The sequence below is a fragment of the Branchiostoma floridae genome, unplaced genomic scaffold (genome assembly GCF_000003815.2).
Source record: "Branchiostoma floridae strain S238N-H82 unplaced genomic scaffold, Bfl_VNyyK Sc7u5tJ_1558, whole genome shotgun sequence".
Classification (NCBI taxonomy): Eukaryota; Metazoa; Chordata; class Leptocardii; order Amphioxiformes; family Branchiostomatidae; genus Branchiostoma; species Branchiostoma floridae.
The window spans coordinates 96,850-114,321 of record NW_023365757.1 but is presented as its reverse complement, the minus strand read 5'-3'; the positions used below and the strand labels follow the sequence as shown (position 1 = coordinate 114,321).

At 43.3% G+C, this 17,472-nt stretch overlaps 2 protein-coding genes across 5 annotated transcripts in view; both read right to left on the bottom strand.

Annotated features, from left to right (window-relative positions):
- The window catches only part of LOC118408132 (poly [ADP-ribose] polymerase tankyrase-2-like), a 124,245-nt gene that overhangs the window by 33,734 nt on the left and 73,039 nt on the right, over nucleotides 1–17,472 (bottom strand). The gene's annotated exons all lie outside the window — the stretch shown is intronic.
- The window catches only part of LOC118408133 (kinase D-interacting substrate of 220 kDa-like), a 71,668-nt gene continuing 57,991 nt past the window's right edge, over nucleotides 3,796–17,472 (bottom strand). The window contains exons 2-6 of the mRNA XM_035808766.1: nucleotides 9,480–9,702; nucleotides 7,273–7,470; nucleotides 6,310–6,484; nucleotides 5,061–5,171; nucleotides 3,796–4,661 (exon numbers count right to left, since the gene is read on the bottom strand). Of these exons, the coding sequence (XP_035664659.1) occupies nucleotides 4,427–4,661; nucleotides 5,061–5,171; nucleotides 6,310–6,484; nucleotides 7,273–7,470; nucleotides 9,480–9,639 (879 nt within the window). The 5' untranslated portion in view covers nucleotides 9,640–9,702 and the 3' untranslated portion in view covers nucleotides 3,796–4,426. The remainder of the gene's footprint in view (nucleotides 4,662–5,060; nucleotides 5,172–6,309; nucleotides 6,485–7,272; nucleotides 7,471–9,479; nucleotides 9,703–17,472) is intronic.

The following is a 17,472-nucleotide window of genomic DNA, read 5'->3' as shown; positions in this document are numbered from 1 at the left end:
TGCTTTGCGCCTTCACTGAGCCGATTATAGCAGCATTCAACAGTGCTTCATTCGCATTTTCTGCCATTTCGTTACGACCGTTGTCCACACTTCTCAAAATGTGAGCTGAAGGTCTCGTTCCGGTATTACTCCGCCGGTGGACACTCAAACGTAGATCCTTCCAAAATATAAATGGGGCCCAAAATCGTGTGTTTATGTAGGTGATAAATTGCCTTTTATCGCCCCCATGTCATATCGAAGGATTTGAGATGAAAGGTTGTGTATTTCTGACAGGATCGGTTGGAAAAGTTTCGGCATTCGGGCGATTCTCGGACGTGTACGTTTGTTTGTCCTGAGTAATGCGGTAAGCGGGTCACTGAAGGAAAGCCCCACTTCCTGGATAGTTTTTCTGTGCAGTTATAGATATTATAAAAATCGATCCATCGGTCAGATTTTGAGGGTATTTTTTTTATTGATTACTGGATAAGTGCTCTTGTAATAGAAATTAAAACATCTCCAGCAGAACGGTTTCTTTATTGGATTTTCGCCCATTAAAGTTGCATAATAATACGTTGTTTTCAATGAGAGAGCAAAAGTCCGGAATGAGACCTTAATAAAAATGAAAAATATTCCTTAAAAATCAACGATTTGAGCTAGGGCAAAAATTTCAAAACAATGATTACCCAGGATTTAATCTACGATTTTTGAGGGTTCGTTACATTGCGTAACTCTATCCGTTACCATGGTGACGGACGAGACCATATTTCGTGGGGTTGATTTACTTCTTATTTTTATTTTACCTGTATTAGAAGGATTTGCAATCATCTAGAGTTACGAAAATGCCAGAAAAAGTGCATTAGTAAGATGGAGACATATTGGGAAGCTATCTGGATCGTGTAAGGCGTCTATAAAGCATTTCCCGACAAGCACATACGCACAGAATCTATAGAAATACCCCTTATATTGTAAACCTATTTTCGCGGACCACTTGTGTAAGCGTCAAATACAGATATTAGATGTCAGGCCGAAGTTGTGTCTCTTTCAATGACCCACAGAACAGCAAAACAAAGAAAAATGAGTACTGTCTGTGTTCTAGTGTCAGGGACAGCGTCCAATACAAGACAAAACGACGCGCTATGCTGTGTCAGGCACGATATTAACTCTTGTTGTATTCTGCTATTCTGCTTCTCCCAAAATCGTATGCTTGAAAGTAGGTTAAACTGACTATACAACTAACCGATATGTATCCGGTACTTCGACTTTTCTGACCGAAACCTGTGTTGTTGCTTTTTTTTACCACCCCCTTCCCCCCCCCCCCTCCCCGCAAACACACCCACACTTAGCTAAGCATGGCCACCGGACAGGGACACGAATCCCCGCTACTCTGCAACCCCCCCCCCTCCTTTATGAAAAAGAAAGGATAAAACCCCAAACGAAGTCTACATGACGCGAATTTCTACACTCGGACATCCGGATCGCAAAATAGTAATATTTAAGCGAATTTCTAGCCAGGTGTGATGAAAAATTGATACCTGGGCAGTATTCTAACTCTCCTTGTAAAAGTTCTTATTTTGTTCTGTGATAGGTCCCGTCCCTTAAGCTCACCTTCCTTTCTGAGTGCTACAATTTGGTGTCAATGTGATTTCATTTACCGTTCTCCTAGTCGCCAAGGTGGAAAAGCTACTTTTGGGCCAACCTGATCGCGAATTTATAAGTTGAACACCGCGCTATCTCAGTAAGACATTGCCCATCCCTTCTTTAGACTGACTTCTACAGCGCGCTACCTGGACTATCAGCAGCATTTCTCTTTCTTTTCTAAACGCGGGTAGCTACTTTGGCTATTGTAGAGGCTTGGCTTTACAGCTGTTCGTGATATGTGAATGTCTTTGGTTTTGGGGGCTAATTCCGATTCGATTTTTATCTAAATGCCCTTACAGTTACTCCCCCTTTCTTCCAGCAGCATACACACGTGGTTTAGTATCGAAAAAAGCCATTTCTTGCATTCTCTTCCGGTTTAAATGAAAACCAGATGGACATAGCATATCATTCTAACCCATAGTGTAAAGCAAGCACTTTTAATTGCTGCTCCGACACGTCAAAATAGCAATTAAAGTTCTTTTCAAAAAATTGTACTTTTACTAGAGTTGGGTAGGGGGCGCTTCTTATATGCGGCAAGATGTGGGCGACGTTTCTTGAGGCGTTGCTAGGTAACGGTTTGACTTGAGACGGAAATATTTTCAGAGATTATTGGGGGACAAGTATTCTTTTGTTTGCCAAGACATCTTAATAATCGACGGAATTAAGGTCTCGTTCCGGTATTACTCCGCCGGTGGACACTCAAACGTAGATCCTTCCAAAATATAAATGGGGCCCAAAATCGTGTGTTTATGTAGGTGATAAATTGCCTTTTATCGCCCCCATGTCATATCGAAGGATTTGAGATGAAAGGTTGTGTATTTCTGACAGGATCGGTTGGAAAAGTTTCGGCATTCGGGCGATTCTCGGACGTGTACGTTTGTTTGTCCTGAGTAATGCGGTAAGCGGGTCACTGAAGGAAAGCCCCACTTCCTGGATAGTTTTTCTGTGCAGTTATAGATATTATAAAAATCGATCCATCGGTCAGATTTTGAGGGTATTTTTTTTATTGATTACTGGATAAGTGCTCTTGTAATAGAAATTAAAACATCTCCAGCAGAACGGTTTCTTTATTGGATTTTCGCCCATTAAAGTTGCATAATAATACGTTGTTTTCAATGAGAGAGCAAAAGTCCGGAATGAGACCTGAAGACGAAGACGAATGGGGAGGAGTTTGGTCACGTGAGCCTTTGTTTTGGTACGTCATGAGAGCAAGAGAGCGTAAAGGTTTAGAAAAAGAAGTTTGAAAAGTTAGTTTTCTATTTCATCACTACATTTTCCGGTGATATTTATCTATACAATGCTATACAAATACTACTCTAGCGTTAGTAAATGGTGCTCAAATATGCGAATGAAGCATTGATATTCGCCCTTCGGCATGTGTGCTTCTTGCGTTTGGCTGCTATCATCACTACCATGTGTGGCTTCACACCGCCTGCTGCTTCAAGCAGATGTTGGGTGTGGGGATCGCAACCTTCTTCTTGATTGCTCCGGGTGTGACAAATATATGAGAGCGGTAATATGGACTATTCTTGTCGAATTCTAATTTTTCCAATCGAGAAGGTACATAAGAAGATTATAATAACAAGCCACTGCTACTTCAGTGCCAGTTTAATCTTCTATATATAAACTTTCACACTTCAAGTGACCACAGTACCAATCACTTTCTCTTCGGACGTACAGAACTTGAAAATTGATGAATTTTAGAATTTTTTGCCATTTAACACTAAAAATATATAGTTTTGGCTTCGTGCCTTTGTATAAAAACCGAATGACCTGAAATTTGGTATGAGGGTGCGCACAATATGTGCCCACAGGATCCCATTTTTACTTATGGTGTACATCACTTTAAAAAAATGGTTAAATTTGGTATGTTCTTGCCATATGACCAAAATTGCATATTTTGAATCGAGTGCCATGAAAAAGCCATGATCTAACATTTGGTATAGGGATAGCTTGAGCACTAGGGATGGAAAATGGGTCACATAGACCATGCAGTACTTGTTTTAGGGTATCTAGGAGTCCTTGCATAACATTACGTTGTATTCACAAGACAATTGATTGACCTCACTCACGCCCAAAAGGTAACTACCAACAAGGAAGACACCCATAACAGCTTGCAGTAATAAAAGATGATTAAACATTTCCCCAGCTTATTACAACCACATCATAACTCATCAGCCTTCTTTGTTACTTTTATTAGGTGAAACACTATACAAGGATTGAACAACGTTAACAAATAAAAAAGGAAAAGAGGTAGCCTGGATGCCAGACTGTTTCCAGGGTCTACACAGGCAAACTCCTTGCCTCTATGGCCAACATGTCCCCAATGTTTTTTTTTATCACTCCCTCCCCTCCTTTGAGTTAGACCCTCGGTTTCCTTGAAGCCTGTAGGCTCTGAAGCCGAGGAGTAGGCCGGCGTATATATGTAGGTCCTTGCAACAGTCTGGCACCCAGGCTAGAAGCGATTACTAAAATGTGGCTTTGTAAAGAAAACCCTACTTTCCGTGTTAATTTGTTACTACAAAAGTGACTTGGTTAAAAAAATCCCACTTTCCATGTTACAAGTTAACGTCCTTACTTTTTTCCTACCAAATTAGCAAATCGAAAGTATAAAAGCGCTTGTCCCTCTGGACGGAATACACGTGTGAAAAACAACAATAAGAAAACATAGCATGATACTTTCTAAATAGAGACGCCAGTACTAGATCTAGTAACAATGGTGAGAAACATGTCACTAAGTTTTCACTACACGATGTGGCTGTAATGGTATCTTGTTATCACAAATGCTTCATGTGGAATTATCAGCCATTTACTGTGGCGCCGACGGTAAAACTGCACTGAGTGCTTCCAGTGATTCGGATCCGAAGTGTCGGATGTGATTTGTCATTAACGAAACTAGTTGTTGAAGGGGGTCAGTTTCTTCTTCGTCATTGTACACGTCATGCCCACAGCACTTCTTGTGTCCGACAGACCAGTGCTGCTCCTGACAGTCACGGCTGCAGTAGCGGGTCAGCTTGCACTTGCCACACAGTTCAAGGGTTGACCTGTACAGGATAGATAAATAACTGTTCAGAATTTTTCTTCAATTTGTTTGCATTCTACACTCACACACACTCACTCCTCGGTTTAACGTCTGAAATTCAGTTGGAAACGTAAATTATTTTGGTCAATAACAATATTTGCACATATGGCGGGTAAAAAGGATATCTTCTTAGGCAAAGTGCATGGAACTGTCCGTGTACCCTCCTCACATGTAGCAAAAATCGATCGGACGACGAGTCTGCGAGCTCTAAATTACGAGGAGGCATAACCCTAATGCCGACGAAGAAATGGCAGAGTTCCCCCCTTCCCGTCAGGGTCATGCCTCCTCGTAATTTAGAGCTCACAGACTCGTCGTCCGATCGATTTTCGCTACATGTGACAGGGGTAGTAGCACAACCTACCCGTCGCCAGGTTTGCCACACTTGGGGTTGCAGCATCTTAACAGCTTTGTCTTCTTCGCCTCCTCTATCAGCTTCAGACACTCTTTGTGGCCATCGGTTACTTTTCCCGTCCTAATTGAAGATAGAACTCATTTAGGAAATGACTGTCTACAATGTGTGCGACTGTCTATTTAGCAGATGTCTACTATTATTCAGCGACCCGTATAGCCTGGTAGAACCTAATCTCCAAGCAGATCCTACGGTGCCATTACATAGTATCAAAGCTGGCCAGGGAGTATAGCCGGCTAAGGGAGTCAAACGGGCACCTACGGGAAGTTTGATACCATACATTACGCACCGTGGATCTGGTTGAAGATTTGGTAGAGCCTAACACAATGCCACTATACATCACGCACAGTCTCAAAGTTTTAATCGAGACATGATTTAAAATTTCGATGTTATGATCATAAGGGTTCTTGCACGTGTATCAAAAAAGTACTACATGTGGTACAAAACATACACAATGCCTATATATATATAGAGAGAGATGGTGGGGTTGGGGGGGGGGGGGGTGGCGGTAGGAGGGAAAGAGATCAAGAGAATCCTCTTTCGCGACTATATGCCACTACGACGACGTACTCTCCAAGCTGCGATTCGGCTGTTTTTTGACGTTTGGTTAGGCGCTTTAATTTTTATCGGACTTTCAACTCCGTTTTCTAATTGTCTCGAAAATACAAAGATAACGGAACAAAATAGCAAGCCCAATACCAACACCTAAAATAACGTCAAAAACAGCCGGAGCCAGACCTCTGCTTGGAGAGTACTACGGGGCCCCTCACACGCTTCCACAAAACAAAAAGCCGGAGCCCAGGTAGAAGTCGTATGGCATCAAGCTACTCACACACGATCTGGCTGAAAGATAAAAACAAACTACAAGCCGATCGATCTGTATACGTAGGTCCTGCTTTCTTTTGGAGTTTGTACGCATGCTTCTTATACATGATTCGTAACATCCCTCATTCTATTACCCTGCCAAAGCAGGCTCTCCGGGGGCCTTTTTTTGCTCATAATACACTTTTGCTTAATCTCCAAGCAGATCCTACGGTAGCATAAGATAGTATCAAAAGCTGCCAGAGGAGTGAAGCCGGCTTAGAGGTGAGTTTCGCTACCGGGGAAATGCTAGCAAAAGTGTATTATGAGCAAAAAAGGCCCCAGAGAGCCTGCTATGGAGGCTACATTCTATAGCCTGATCAAAAGACGTGACACTTGCCCCTTTGCTAAATAATCCTCGAGATAGTCCGTTCTTGCTCCAAGCTCAATCAGTCGCCGAACTGTGTCCGCACTTTTGGCGTCGCAAGCATACATGAGCGGTGTATACAGCCAGCCGTCCCGTACGTCTACTGTTGCACCATGCTGCACCAGCAAGTCCACTATCTCTGTGAACCCTAAGTTTGATTTGCGACACAAGAAAGATACGTCGGTAATACATGTTGTGTATTTTTCTCTCCTAGACGTAATTACTCAAGCAAATCTGTCCGAAATCATATCCAGTTAGTTGAGTAGCTGCTTTTTGGCAAGATAAATACATAATGTAGATATTGCCTTTCACGAAAGAGTTCTAGGCGTATTTGGGGAGGGGTGTGGGTGTTAGGTGTTCACGAATTTCAAAAGGGGTTAGGGTTCTCTATGCAGGTAAAGGGAAAACTCCGGATCCTAGCATAGGGAACCTTAACCCATGTTGAAAATCCCACCCCCACCCCCCAATGATAATAAATGCAAAGGGTATTTTAACGCCCTTGTTTACGACGCAAAATCTGACCAAGGAGGTTAAAGTGATTCTTTAACCTCCTTGATCTGACAAATTGTCACAAGTAATTTCCTTATTTTGTGCGCTTGTCTAGCACTTGGTTGACGCTCATGTATTTTTCCTAACGTTAGACGTTGCGAAAAAAAACAAAAGTTTGGCAAGAAAAAGTTGCCTTCAGAAATTTTAATTAATTAAAAGGGTTGAACAAATGACTGAACACGTCGAGTGAAGTAAAGCAAACAAACAAGTATATCAAACACTAGATGTTCATTTTTGTTCTTTCACATTTTCTGTGACGTTGGAACTTAACTTTGGCATTCGATTTCAGCAATTCAAATCTACGGCCGAAAATTGTTGCGCGCGTGAATGTCATCAATGCTCTTACAGATGACTATTTACTAGTACAATACAAACCACTGTACCTACCTTTCATCGCTGCGATATGAAGAGGCGCCATTGAACTTGTTCTTTGCACCACGGACGCCCCCTCGCGGAGCAGCAGGCTCACTACAGCTACATGCCCGCGGATGGCAGCGGTGTACAGTGCTGGACCAATGTGTGCGATATGGTGTACCCAGCCGTCTTCTTCTCGCTTGAAGCCGGGTTTGAAGTTAATGTCTGCACCTGCGTTTAATGATCCATAATTGACTTTTAAAAAATGACTTACACAAGCAAGATTTCATGATGTTGATATGTGCGGGAGCCTCTTTCATAGACTTCGAGCGAGGCTACTTTTATATTATGAGGGGGCCGCCGGTCGCTAGTTTCAAAGTTGCCAAAAGTTCTGTAATGCAGGGAAAGGGTTTCAACTCCCTTCTAAGACAAACTATTACTAGTACTTGTCTAGGCAAACTCTCTGTCTTGGTATTAAAACTCCATTCACCGGCATTATTATTGCATTGTTTAGAGCACCTAAAGCTAAGTTTGAAACTACACACACACACACACACAGAAAATATACAACAGCCTCGCTCGAAAGTCTGCGAAGGAGGCTAGTGTATTAAACCTATTATCCAGTCTACTGATAATCATCTGGTGTATTTTGCCAGTCAGTAGGTGTAAGAGAAAATGGAAATGCACTGTTTAAGTGTTTTGAAGACATTGTTGTATCATTTAAAGCAAGATGTTATGGTAATCACCCTAGGCCTGTCACGTACATACTCTGAGAAGCAACAGACAGCCTAAGATCAAACTGGTAACTAATTAGTCGGCTATTGTTCAATTTGTTGTGTGATAAGTGTCAACAAGGTGCAATCTTTGTATTGAAGATGAAAATAACTACAAAGCCAATAGCAAGTACATGTAATAATTAGTGCAATGCCTTGCTGTAGACAGTTGTCTAGCTGTGTGTCTGAAAGAACAGATTAAATTCACGGGAGATTTCTGAGGCAGGTGTTGATTACTCTCCAAGCAGAGGTTAGGCTCCGGCTGTTTTTTAACGTTTTTTTAGTCGTTTTTATCGGGCTTTCTATTTTGTCATTTTTTTTCGCTGTGTCCGGCTTAACGTTAGGAGAGTAGACGTTGATCAGGTAGGTGACCAGAGAGAGACTCCCTTCGGGATAGTTCTAAGAATGTTTCTTCCGCCGGGGTTATCTTTCAGACTACACTACCGTGCAAAATCCTAACGTTACCATGTGCGGCTCCTACCAGCTGCAAAGGATTAACGTCCTGACCCGAAGGTAGCCTGAACAGTCCACTCCTTCGGTCAGCATGTAAAACTACTGTAAATGCAGAAATGTTCGCGGTGGTTTTATGTTCGTGGTTTTCGCGGTGGCCACTTTACAGCGAATTTGAAACCACTGCGAACATTTTCAAGTCATTTTTTTTGTACCGCTACCGCGAAATTAAATCCCCGCAAACTTGAATGCATTTACAGTATCTCGTAGATCTGCTTGGAGATTATAGGCTACCATATTTCACACTTGTGTACAAATCCTTAACTCATTTACATTTGAATGAAACATCTATTGGTAGAAAGCCCTCGCGTCGGCCGGGCTCTTTTCACAAACTCTACTTGGGAGTGAGGTTTACATTGCTTTTCTGCTGTAAATATAAAACTAAAGCCCTGATATAAAGTGTGGTTCGACTTGGCGGGGTACTCAGTACCCTGGGTGCCAGATAGGATCGGACAGCTAGTACTCAGTGGGCGATTTGAGGCCAGAAATAACAAAATTATACGAGTCCAGGCCAGCGAAAACAAAACAAACCACTGCAAAATACAAAACCCTACAAAAAAGCATAAATGCCGTCCAAACCCAGCCGAATCATAACTTCTTCTTGGGGAGAAGAGATGACGGTTATTTGGAGACACCGATTATGGTTGTCTAAAGATACTTTTACAAAAGATCCAACTGTCGCATCCATAAGCGTCTCCTGATGTCAACAACAACAACGAAATTATATGACACAAACCTCCCTCCGAAATGAACATCAAACACCAGCGTGGAAGCCTGTGTGAACTGTAGTCCTTTTAGTAGTAAGTTTTACTAAGTTTTAGACAGTCTGACATCTAGGCTACAGGCTACTTAGATCACGGAAACGACTTCTGCCATTACGAGTTAAACAACTGTCATAAACATTCTTCTTGAACCAAAACTCATGCACTCTGCAATAGAAAACTTGGTCCCACTTACCAGCTTTCAATGCCGCTTTAATGCCGTCAACCGAGCCGTCCCTAGCAGCATTCAAAAGAGCTTCATTCGCCTCATCCGTAGCCTCCTCATCCGTATCAACCTCATCTGGAGCTATGTAACGTTCATGTACCGCCTCATCCGTAGATACCTCATCCGCCATAATTTGTCAGAACTATCGCTAGCTCACACCTTCCACACCAGGGTTCCACACCAACAGTCTGTTCTGAAGAAGTGTGCACGTCATAGGAACAGCATGAGAACGTAAACATTTAGAATAAAGGACTACCAAAAGGCTTCTTTTTTATTCTATCACTATTTTTAGTTCAATAATAATAATATTTTCCTAGAAAAGTATGTGATTGATGCACAAATATGTGTAGACGTCAATATTTTATGCCTTTCCGAGTGTGTGCTTTTTGCGCTTGGCTGCTATCATTGTCACCTTTTCGCCATACCGCCTGCTGCTTCAAGCAGATGTTGGGTGTGGGGATCGTTACCTTCTTGCCTGCACCGGGTGTGACAAATGTCAGAGAGCGTCAAAAACAGACAAACTTCTACATACAGGGGAACTGTGAGTGACTGGACCGATTGACGATGGCTCAGAACCCAATCCGAAGGATACAGTCACTACTGTACAGGGTATAGAAAAGGAGACTGAAAAGATAAAGTTCAGGGTTGGTATGAACAAGGAGCTTTTTGTTTGAGAAACTGGAACCATCTGGAACTTATAAGCTGGTGACTGGCCTGTTGGTTTTCTGTCTCCAAGGCACCCCTAGGGGTGTACGCTGACACCCTAAAGAGTGTACGTTTACATTCCAGTGGTCCACTCTTGGCAAAAAGAAGACAATAAAGTGTATACTATCAACCAACAGTTTATTATCGTAGTAGTAAGTTGTTATTCTTACAGAAAGTCGAAGACTAGATTTGTGACGGAAATAGTTTCAAAACTCTGAATCAACGAAAACACAAGGAGGTGTGACGGAGCAGTGGCGGCGGCACCATGGGGGCAATGGGGGCGGCCGCCCCCACAACAAATAGGTCGTGGGGGCGTCGCCCCCACGATAAAATAAGCTGAAACACTCAAAATCAAGCTGAAACCCTTGTGTATATTTTCACTAATGGAAATTTCATCAAATCTCGCTAGTCTACTGGCAAAATTTGGCCCTAAAAATGCAGGAAATGACGTTTCAGAGGGTCCAGATTTCAAAATTTCAAAGGACCTCCCTTGTGAGGATTCGCGCCGTCGGCACTGGACATGGTGGGAAAATGCTACTGGAGCGTCGTCCCCCACGACCTTTTTCTAGTAGAAATTTCATTATCAAACTTTGTTTACAAGCAAAATGTTCCCCTCAAATGCAGGAAATGGCATTCAAAGTGTCCTGATTTTAAAATTTCTCCAAAACTCCTTGCGGCGGCTTGCGTCTTCGGGGCTCACGACGACGTAGTGCAAAATATGTTGGTGCGTGGGTCGTCGCCCTCAAAAATCGTTTTCTCTACTAGAAATTTAATTAAATTCAGCTTAGTCTGTCACTCTGTCTGAAAAATTTGTCCCTCAAAATAGAGGAAATGGCGTTTCAGAGGGTCTAGATTTAAAAAATTTCCAGAACCTACCTTGCAACGGCTCGTACCTTCGCCGCTCGAGATGGTGAAAATATGTTGGGGGTGTCGCCCTCAATAACTAAAGCTAAAACTACATGTATTTTTGATAGAAATGTCATTGAAGTTAGCTTAGTCTGGCAGCAAAATTTGCCCCTCAAAATACAGGAAATAGCGTTTCAGACTGTTTAAATTTGAAATTTTTCCGGTGGTGCATGCCCCCGGACCCCCCTAGAAGGGTCGCGCCTCCGGCGCGACGCCTCGGGCCTTCGGCCCTCGATTGAGTGATATGAGAAATTTTCGCCCCCACAACTAAAAAATGGTGCCGCCGCCTCTGCGGAGTCACTGCATGCGGCTCACTGGTAATATTGACTTGAGTTGGCCCATAGGTTAGAAGTAGGTTACCTCAGAGGCTGGGCAAGAGTAGCCTAATATCCGGCCGTATTATAGCCTGAGTATCATCCTCCGTAGTAACCACGGTTACTACGGAGGATGATACTCAGGATGTTACTCAGGCTAGCAGTATCATATAATAGCTCCCGAGTTTCTTCTCTGTACTTTGCGAAGAGGACAGAAGAGACTCGGGGGCTATAACACGGCTGGATACCAGGCTAGGGAAAGAGCAGACAGGGAAAGATTTGGGGTTCGATGAAAGAGCTGGGCTGTCTACCTGGGCTGTCTACCTGGGCTGTCTACCTGGCCTGGCTATCACGTCAGGCTACTCAGATCCCCCCATTCATAGCCCCATCATATGGCACTCAAATGATTGACAGGCATAGTAATTGCTAATCTCTAACCCTACCAGTGACCTGAGGTTGGCCTGTCCATGTGCACCACTGGCTGGGCCCTCCGGGAATGTGTCTGGGAGGCATTCCTTGCAGGAACACAAGTAGCAGCACTGTAAACCATTTCTAAGATAAAACAGTAGTACTAAAATTTGAGTTCATGTGGCTACAAATAGCATAATATGAGTACGTCTGAAAAAATACACATGAACTACGTCTGAAAAAATACACATAGGCGGTAAGTACTGTGCACAGATGTTACTGCTGTTTACAGTTCCGGTGGTCGGCTTGGCGAGACCGGGGGATTCTCAGTGGGAGATCTGAGGCAAGAAATGTCAAAATAAATTGAGTCCAGCCGAGCCAAACAAGACGAAACCCGGTCACAAATAGAAAGCCCGACCTTTTTTGACAGGCATCAAAAACCAGCCTCTGCCCGGAGAGTAGAATGATTTTGGTTCACCGAAAGAAGGATGTGGGATGATTAATTAGTCTTGGGAACAAACGATATTATATCAACTTACTACTAAATTATACTAGCAACAGGCGATTCGAACAACTCCCAACTACCAAAATACCTACAAACTTGGTCCGACTTACCAGCTTCTAATGCCGCTTTAACGCCTTCAAGTGAGCCATTCTTAGCAGCATGCAGCAGCAGAGTATTCGAGTTTTCGGTCATTGCGTTAGGGCCGTCGTTTTTAACACCTTTCAAGCCTACAGTCTGAAGAAATCTGAAGAAACTTGAGGCGAAGTTGCTTTGTCACGTGACCCAATGTTTTGCCACGTGACCAAATAGTATACTGTAAATGCAAAAACTTTCGCGGTCGATTAATGTTCACGGTCCTGGTTTTGGCGGTGGCCGATTCACCGCGAATTTAAAACCTCCGCGAACATTTTTCAATGGCAAGAGACTATACAGTGCATGGTGCTACCGCGAAAAACCACCGCGAAAAGTCCCAGACCTTTCCCGCTACCGCGAAATCAAATCCTCGCGAACTTAAATGCATTTACAGTAGTACATGAAGAAAACAAGGTCTTTTTAACCTCCTTGAGTAGAATGAGAACGTAAATGTTTTAATAGACATGATAGAAAAGAAATATTGGTTAGCTGATTTGCTATTCAGTCTTCCAAATGAATCACATTTTCTTGTACAAATCTTTCTTTTGTTAATGAAGACATTGGTATCGTTTGTGCATGGTGATACTTTTTGCGTTTGGTTGCCATCTTTTCTGAACCGTTATTCAACGGGTCGCAGAACACAGTATTTATGGGCGACCCACAAAAGTAGGTCGGGCACAAAATAGTACGTCGCAATTCTTGAAAAGCCATAGAATTTTTTCTGTGCATGTCAGCGAGTCGGTAACTGTTGCAAATAGTAGAGTAATTATACGTAAGTTTTGAGGCTGTGTGACTTGTGTTACGATGTTTGTATGGCTGGGTAGTACTTCGCGAACGAATCCTGTTCCCGCTACTTCCGTGTGTCGGCTGTAGTATGGTGACCTCCGCTGGGGGTCATTTGAAAGTGTTTTTCTCGGAAAACGAGCAGGCAAACTTAAGCTCATTTTCACATATTAGTTAGATTCTACCCTGAACTCCAACATATTCAATTCTTGTTCATAACTTTTGCACGCTGCTATAACTTCTGAGTCGAACCTCCTCACTAATGGGACCTTAACCATGTAAAATCCCCATAGGCGAAAAACTGTGTTCTGCCACCTGTAATTTCTAGTACTCAGATGACTTTTTCCCTTCTTTCCACGGGTATTGCTATGCAATTCAACTGACTAAAGTAACGCACACTTTGTACTCTTGGCGCCATATACGTTTGACAGTTATGAACTTTCAGCTTCAACGGTGAAAATGGAGCTTTCCTGTGCCCGACTTTCGCAGTCAATCCAACTAAGTTTCAAGCCTTGTAGAAAAGTAACAAAGTAATTCATAGAACTCAGATGACTTTTTCCCTTCTTTCCACGGATATTGCTATGCAATTCAAGTAACTAAAGTAACGCACACTCTGTAGTCTTGGCGCAATATACGTTTGAAAGTTAAGAACTTTCAGCGTCAACGGTGAAAATGGAGCTTTCCTGTGCCCGAATTTCGCATCAATCCGACAAGGTTTCGAGCCTTGTAGAAAAGTAAGAAAGTAATTCTTAGTACTCAGATGACTTTTCCCCTTCTTTCCACAGGTATTGCTATGCGAGTCAAGTGATTAAAGTAACGCACATTTTGTACTATTGGCGCCATATACGTTTGAAAGTTATAAACTTTCAGCGTCAACGGTGAAAATTGAGCTTTCCGGGTGCCCGACTTTCGCTGTTAATCCGACAAGGTTTCGAGCCTTGTAGAAAAGTAAGAAAGTAATTTTTAGTACTCAGATGACGTTTTCCCTTCTTTCGACAGGTATATTTGATTTGCGGTTTGCATCCTTCGATTCCTTACTAAGCAAGCTTTCGAATGATACCAAGTTTGTTGGGCCGGAACTTGAACTGTAAGCTACAGTCTCAGTCATCAACCTACCAAGTGCCGCGACAGACGGTGTTTCAAAAACTAGCTAGCGGTTGCGCCTAAACAGTGCGCCTATAGCCAAAAATAACTCGAGAAGGATGTATCCGATTATTTCGCGGTTTGCACCCTTCGATTTCTTACTAAGCAAGCTTTCGAATGATACCAAGTTTGTCCCGCCAGAACTTGAACTGTAAGCTGCAATCTCAGTCTTAAGTCATCACCCTACCAAGTGCCGCGACAGGCGGTGTTTCAAAACTCGCTAGCGGTTGCGCCTAAACAGAGCGCCTATAGCCAAAAATAAATCGAGAAGGATGTATTCGATTATTTTGCGGTTTGCACCCTTCGATTCCTTACTAAGCAAGCTTTCGAATGATACCAAGTTTGTTGGGCCGGAACTTGAACTGTAAGCTACAATCTCAGTCTTAAGTCATCACCCTGCCAAGTGCCGCGACAGGCGGTGTTTCAAAACTAGCTAGCGGTTGCGCCTAAACAGAGCGCCTATGGTCTAAAATAACTAGAGAAGGATGTATCCGATTATTTTGCGGTTTGCAGCCGTCGATTCCTTACTAAGCAAGCTTTCGAATGATACCAAGTTTGTCGGGCCGGAACTTGAACTGTAAGCTACAATCTCAGTCTTAAGTCAGCACCCTACCAAGTGCTGCGAAAAACGGTGTTTCAAAAACTAGCTAGCAGTTGCGCCTAAACAGAGCGTCTATAGTCAAGAATAACTCGAGAAGGATGTATCCGATTATTTTGCGGTTGTCACCCGTCGATTCCTTAGTAAAAAAGCATTCGAATGATAGCAAGTTTGTCGGGTCGGAACTTGAACTGTAAGCTACAATCTCAGTCTTAAGTCAGCACCCTACCACGTGCCGCGACAGGCGGTGTTTCAAAAACTAGCTAGCGATTGCGCCTAAACAGAGCGCTTATAGCCAAGAATAACTCGAGAAGGATGTATCCGATTATTTTGCGGTTTGCACCCGTCGATTCCTTACTGAGCAATATTTCGAATGATACCAAATTTGTTGGGCCGGAACTTGAACTGTAAGCTACAATCTCAGTCTTAAGTCAGCACCCTACCAAGTGCCGCGACAGACGGTGTTTCAAAAACTAGCTAGCGGTTGCGCCTAAACAGAGCGCCTATAGTCTAGAATAACTCGAGAAGGATGTATCCGATTGATTTGCGGTTTGCACCCGTCGATCCCTTACTAAGCAAGCTTTTGAATGATACCAAGTTTGTTGGGCCGGAACTTGAACTGTAAGCTACAATCTCAGTCTTAAGTCATCACCCTGCCAAGTGCTGCGACAGGCGGTGTTTCAAAAACTAGCTAGCGGTTGCGCCTAAACAGAGCGCATATAGTCAAGAATAACTCGAGAAGGATGTATTCGATTATTTTGCGGATTGCACCCGTCGATTCCTTACTAAGCAAGCTTACGAATGATACCAAGTTTGTTGGGCCGGAACTTGAACTGTAAGCTACAATCTCAGTCTTAAGTCATCACCTTGCCAAGTGCCGCGACAGACGGTGTTTCAAAGCTAGCTAGCGGTTGCGCCTAAACAGAGCGCCTATAGTCAAGAATAACTAGAGAAGGATGTATCCAATTATTTTGCAGTTTGCACCCGTCGATTCCTTACTAAGCAAGCTTTTAAATGATACCAAGTTTGTCGGGCCGGAACTTGAACTGTAAGCTACCATCTCAGTCTTAAGTCATCACCCTACCAAGTGCCGCGACAGGTGGTGTTTCAAAAACTAGCTAGCGGTTGCGCCTAAACAGTTCGCCTATAGTCTAGAATAACTCAAGAAGGATGTATCCGATTTTTTTGCGGTTTGCACCCTTCGATTCCTTACTAAGGAAGCTTTCGAATGATACCAAGTTTGTCGGGACGGAACTTGAACTGTAAGCTACAATCTCAGTCTTAAGTCATCACCCTACCAAGTGCCGCGACAGGTGGTGTTTCAAAAACTAGCTAGCGGTTGCGCCTAAACAGAGCGCCTATAGCCAAAAATAACTCGAGAAGGATGTATGCGATTATTTTGCGGTTTGCACCCTTCGATTTCTTACTAAGCAAGCTTTCGAATGATACCAAGTTTATCGGGCCGCAACTTGAACTGTAAGCTACAATCTCAGTCTTAAGTCATCACCCTACCAAGTGCCGCGACAGGCGGTGTTTCAAAACTCGCTAGCGGTTGCGCCTAAACAGAGCGCCTATAGTCAAGAATAACTCGAGAAGGATGTATCCGATTATTTTGCGGTTGTCACCCGTCGATTCCTTAGTAAGCAAGCATTCGAATGATAGCAAGTTTGTCGGGCCGGAACTTGAACTGTAAGCTACAATCTCAGTCTTAAGTCATCACCCTACCAAGTGCCGCGACAGGCGGCGTTTCAAAAAGTAGCTAGCGGTTGCGCCTAAACAGAGCGCCTATAGTCAAGAATAACTCAAGAAGGATGTATCCGATTGATTTGCGGTTTGCACCCGTCGATTTCTTACTAAGCAAGCTTTCGAATGATACCAAGTTTGTCGGGCCGCAACTTGAACTGTAAGCTACAATCTCAGTCTTAAGTCATCACCCTACCAAATGCCGCGACAAACGGCGTTTCACAGTAGCTAGCGGTTGCGCCTAAACAGTGCGCCTATAGTCAAGAATAACTCAAGAAGGATGTATCCGATTGATTTGCGGTTTGCACCCGTCGATTTCTTACTAAGCAAGCTTTCGAATGATACCAAGTTTGTCGGGCCGCAACTTGAACTGTAAGCTACAATCTCAGTCTTAAGTCATCACCCTACCAAGTGCCGCGACAGACGGTGTTCAAAAAGTAGCTAGCGGTTGCGCCTAAACAGAGCGCCTATAGTCAAGAATAACTCGAGAAGGATGTATCCGATTATTTTGCGGTTTGCACCCTTCGATTCCTTACTAAGCAAGCTTTCGAATGATACCAAGTTTGTTGGGCCGAAACTTGAACTGTAAGCTACAATTTCGGTCTTTAGTCATCACCCTACCAAGTGCCGCGACAGGCGGTGTTTCAAAACTAGCTAGCGGTTGCGCCTAAACAGAGCGCCTATAGTCAAGAATAACTCGAGAAGGATGTATCTGATTATTTTGCG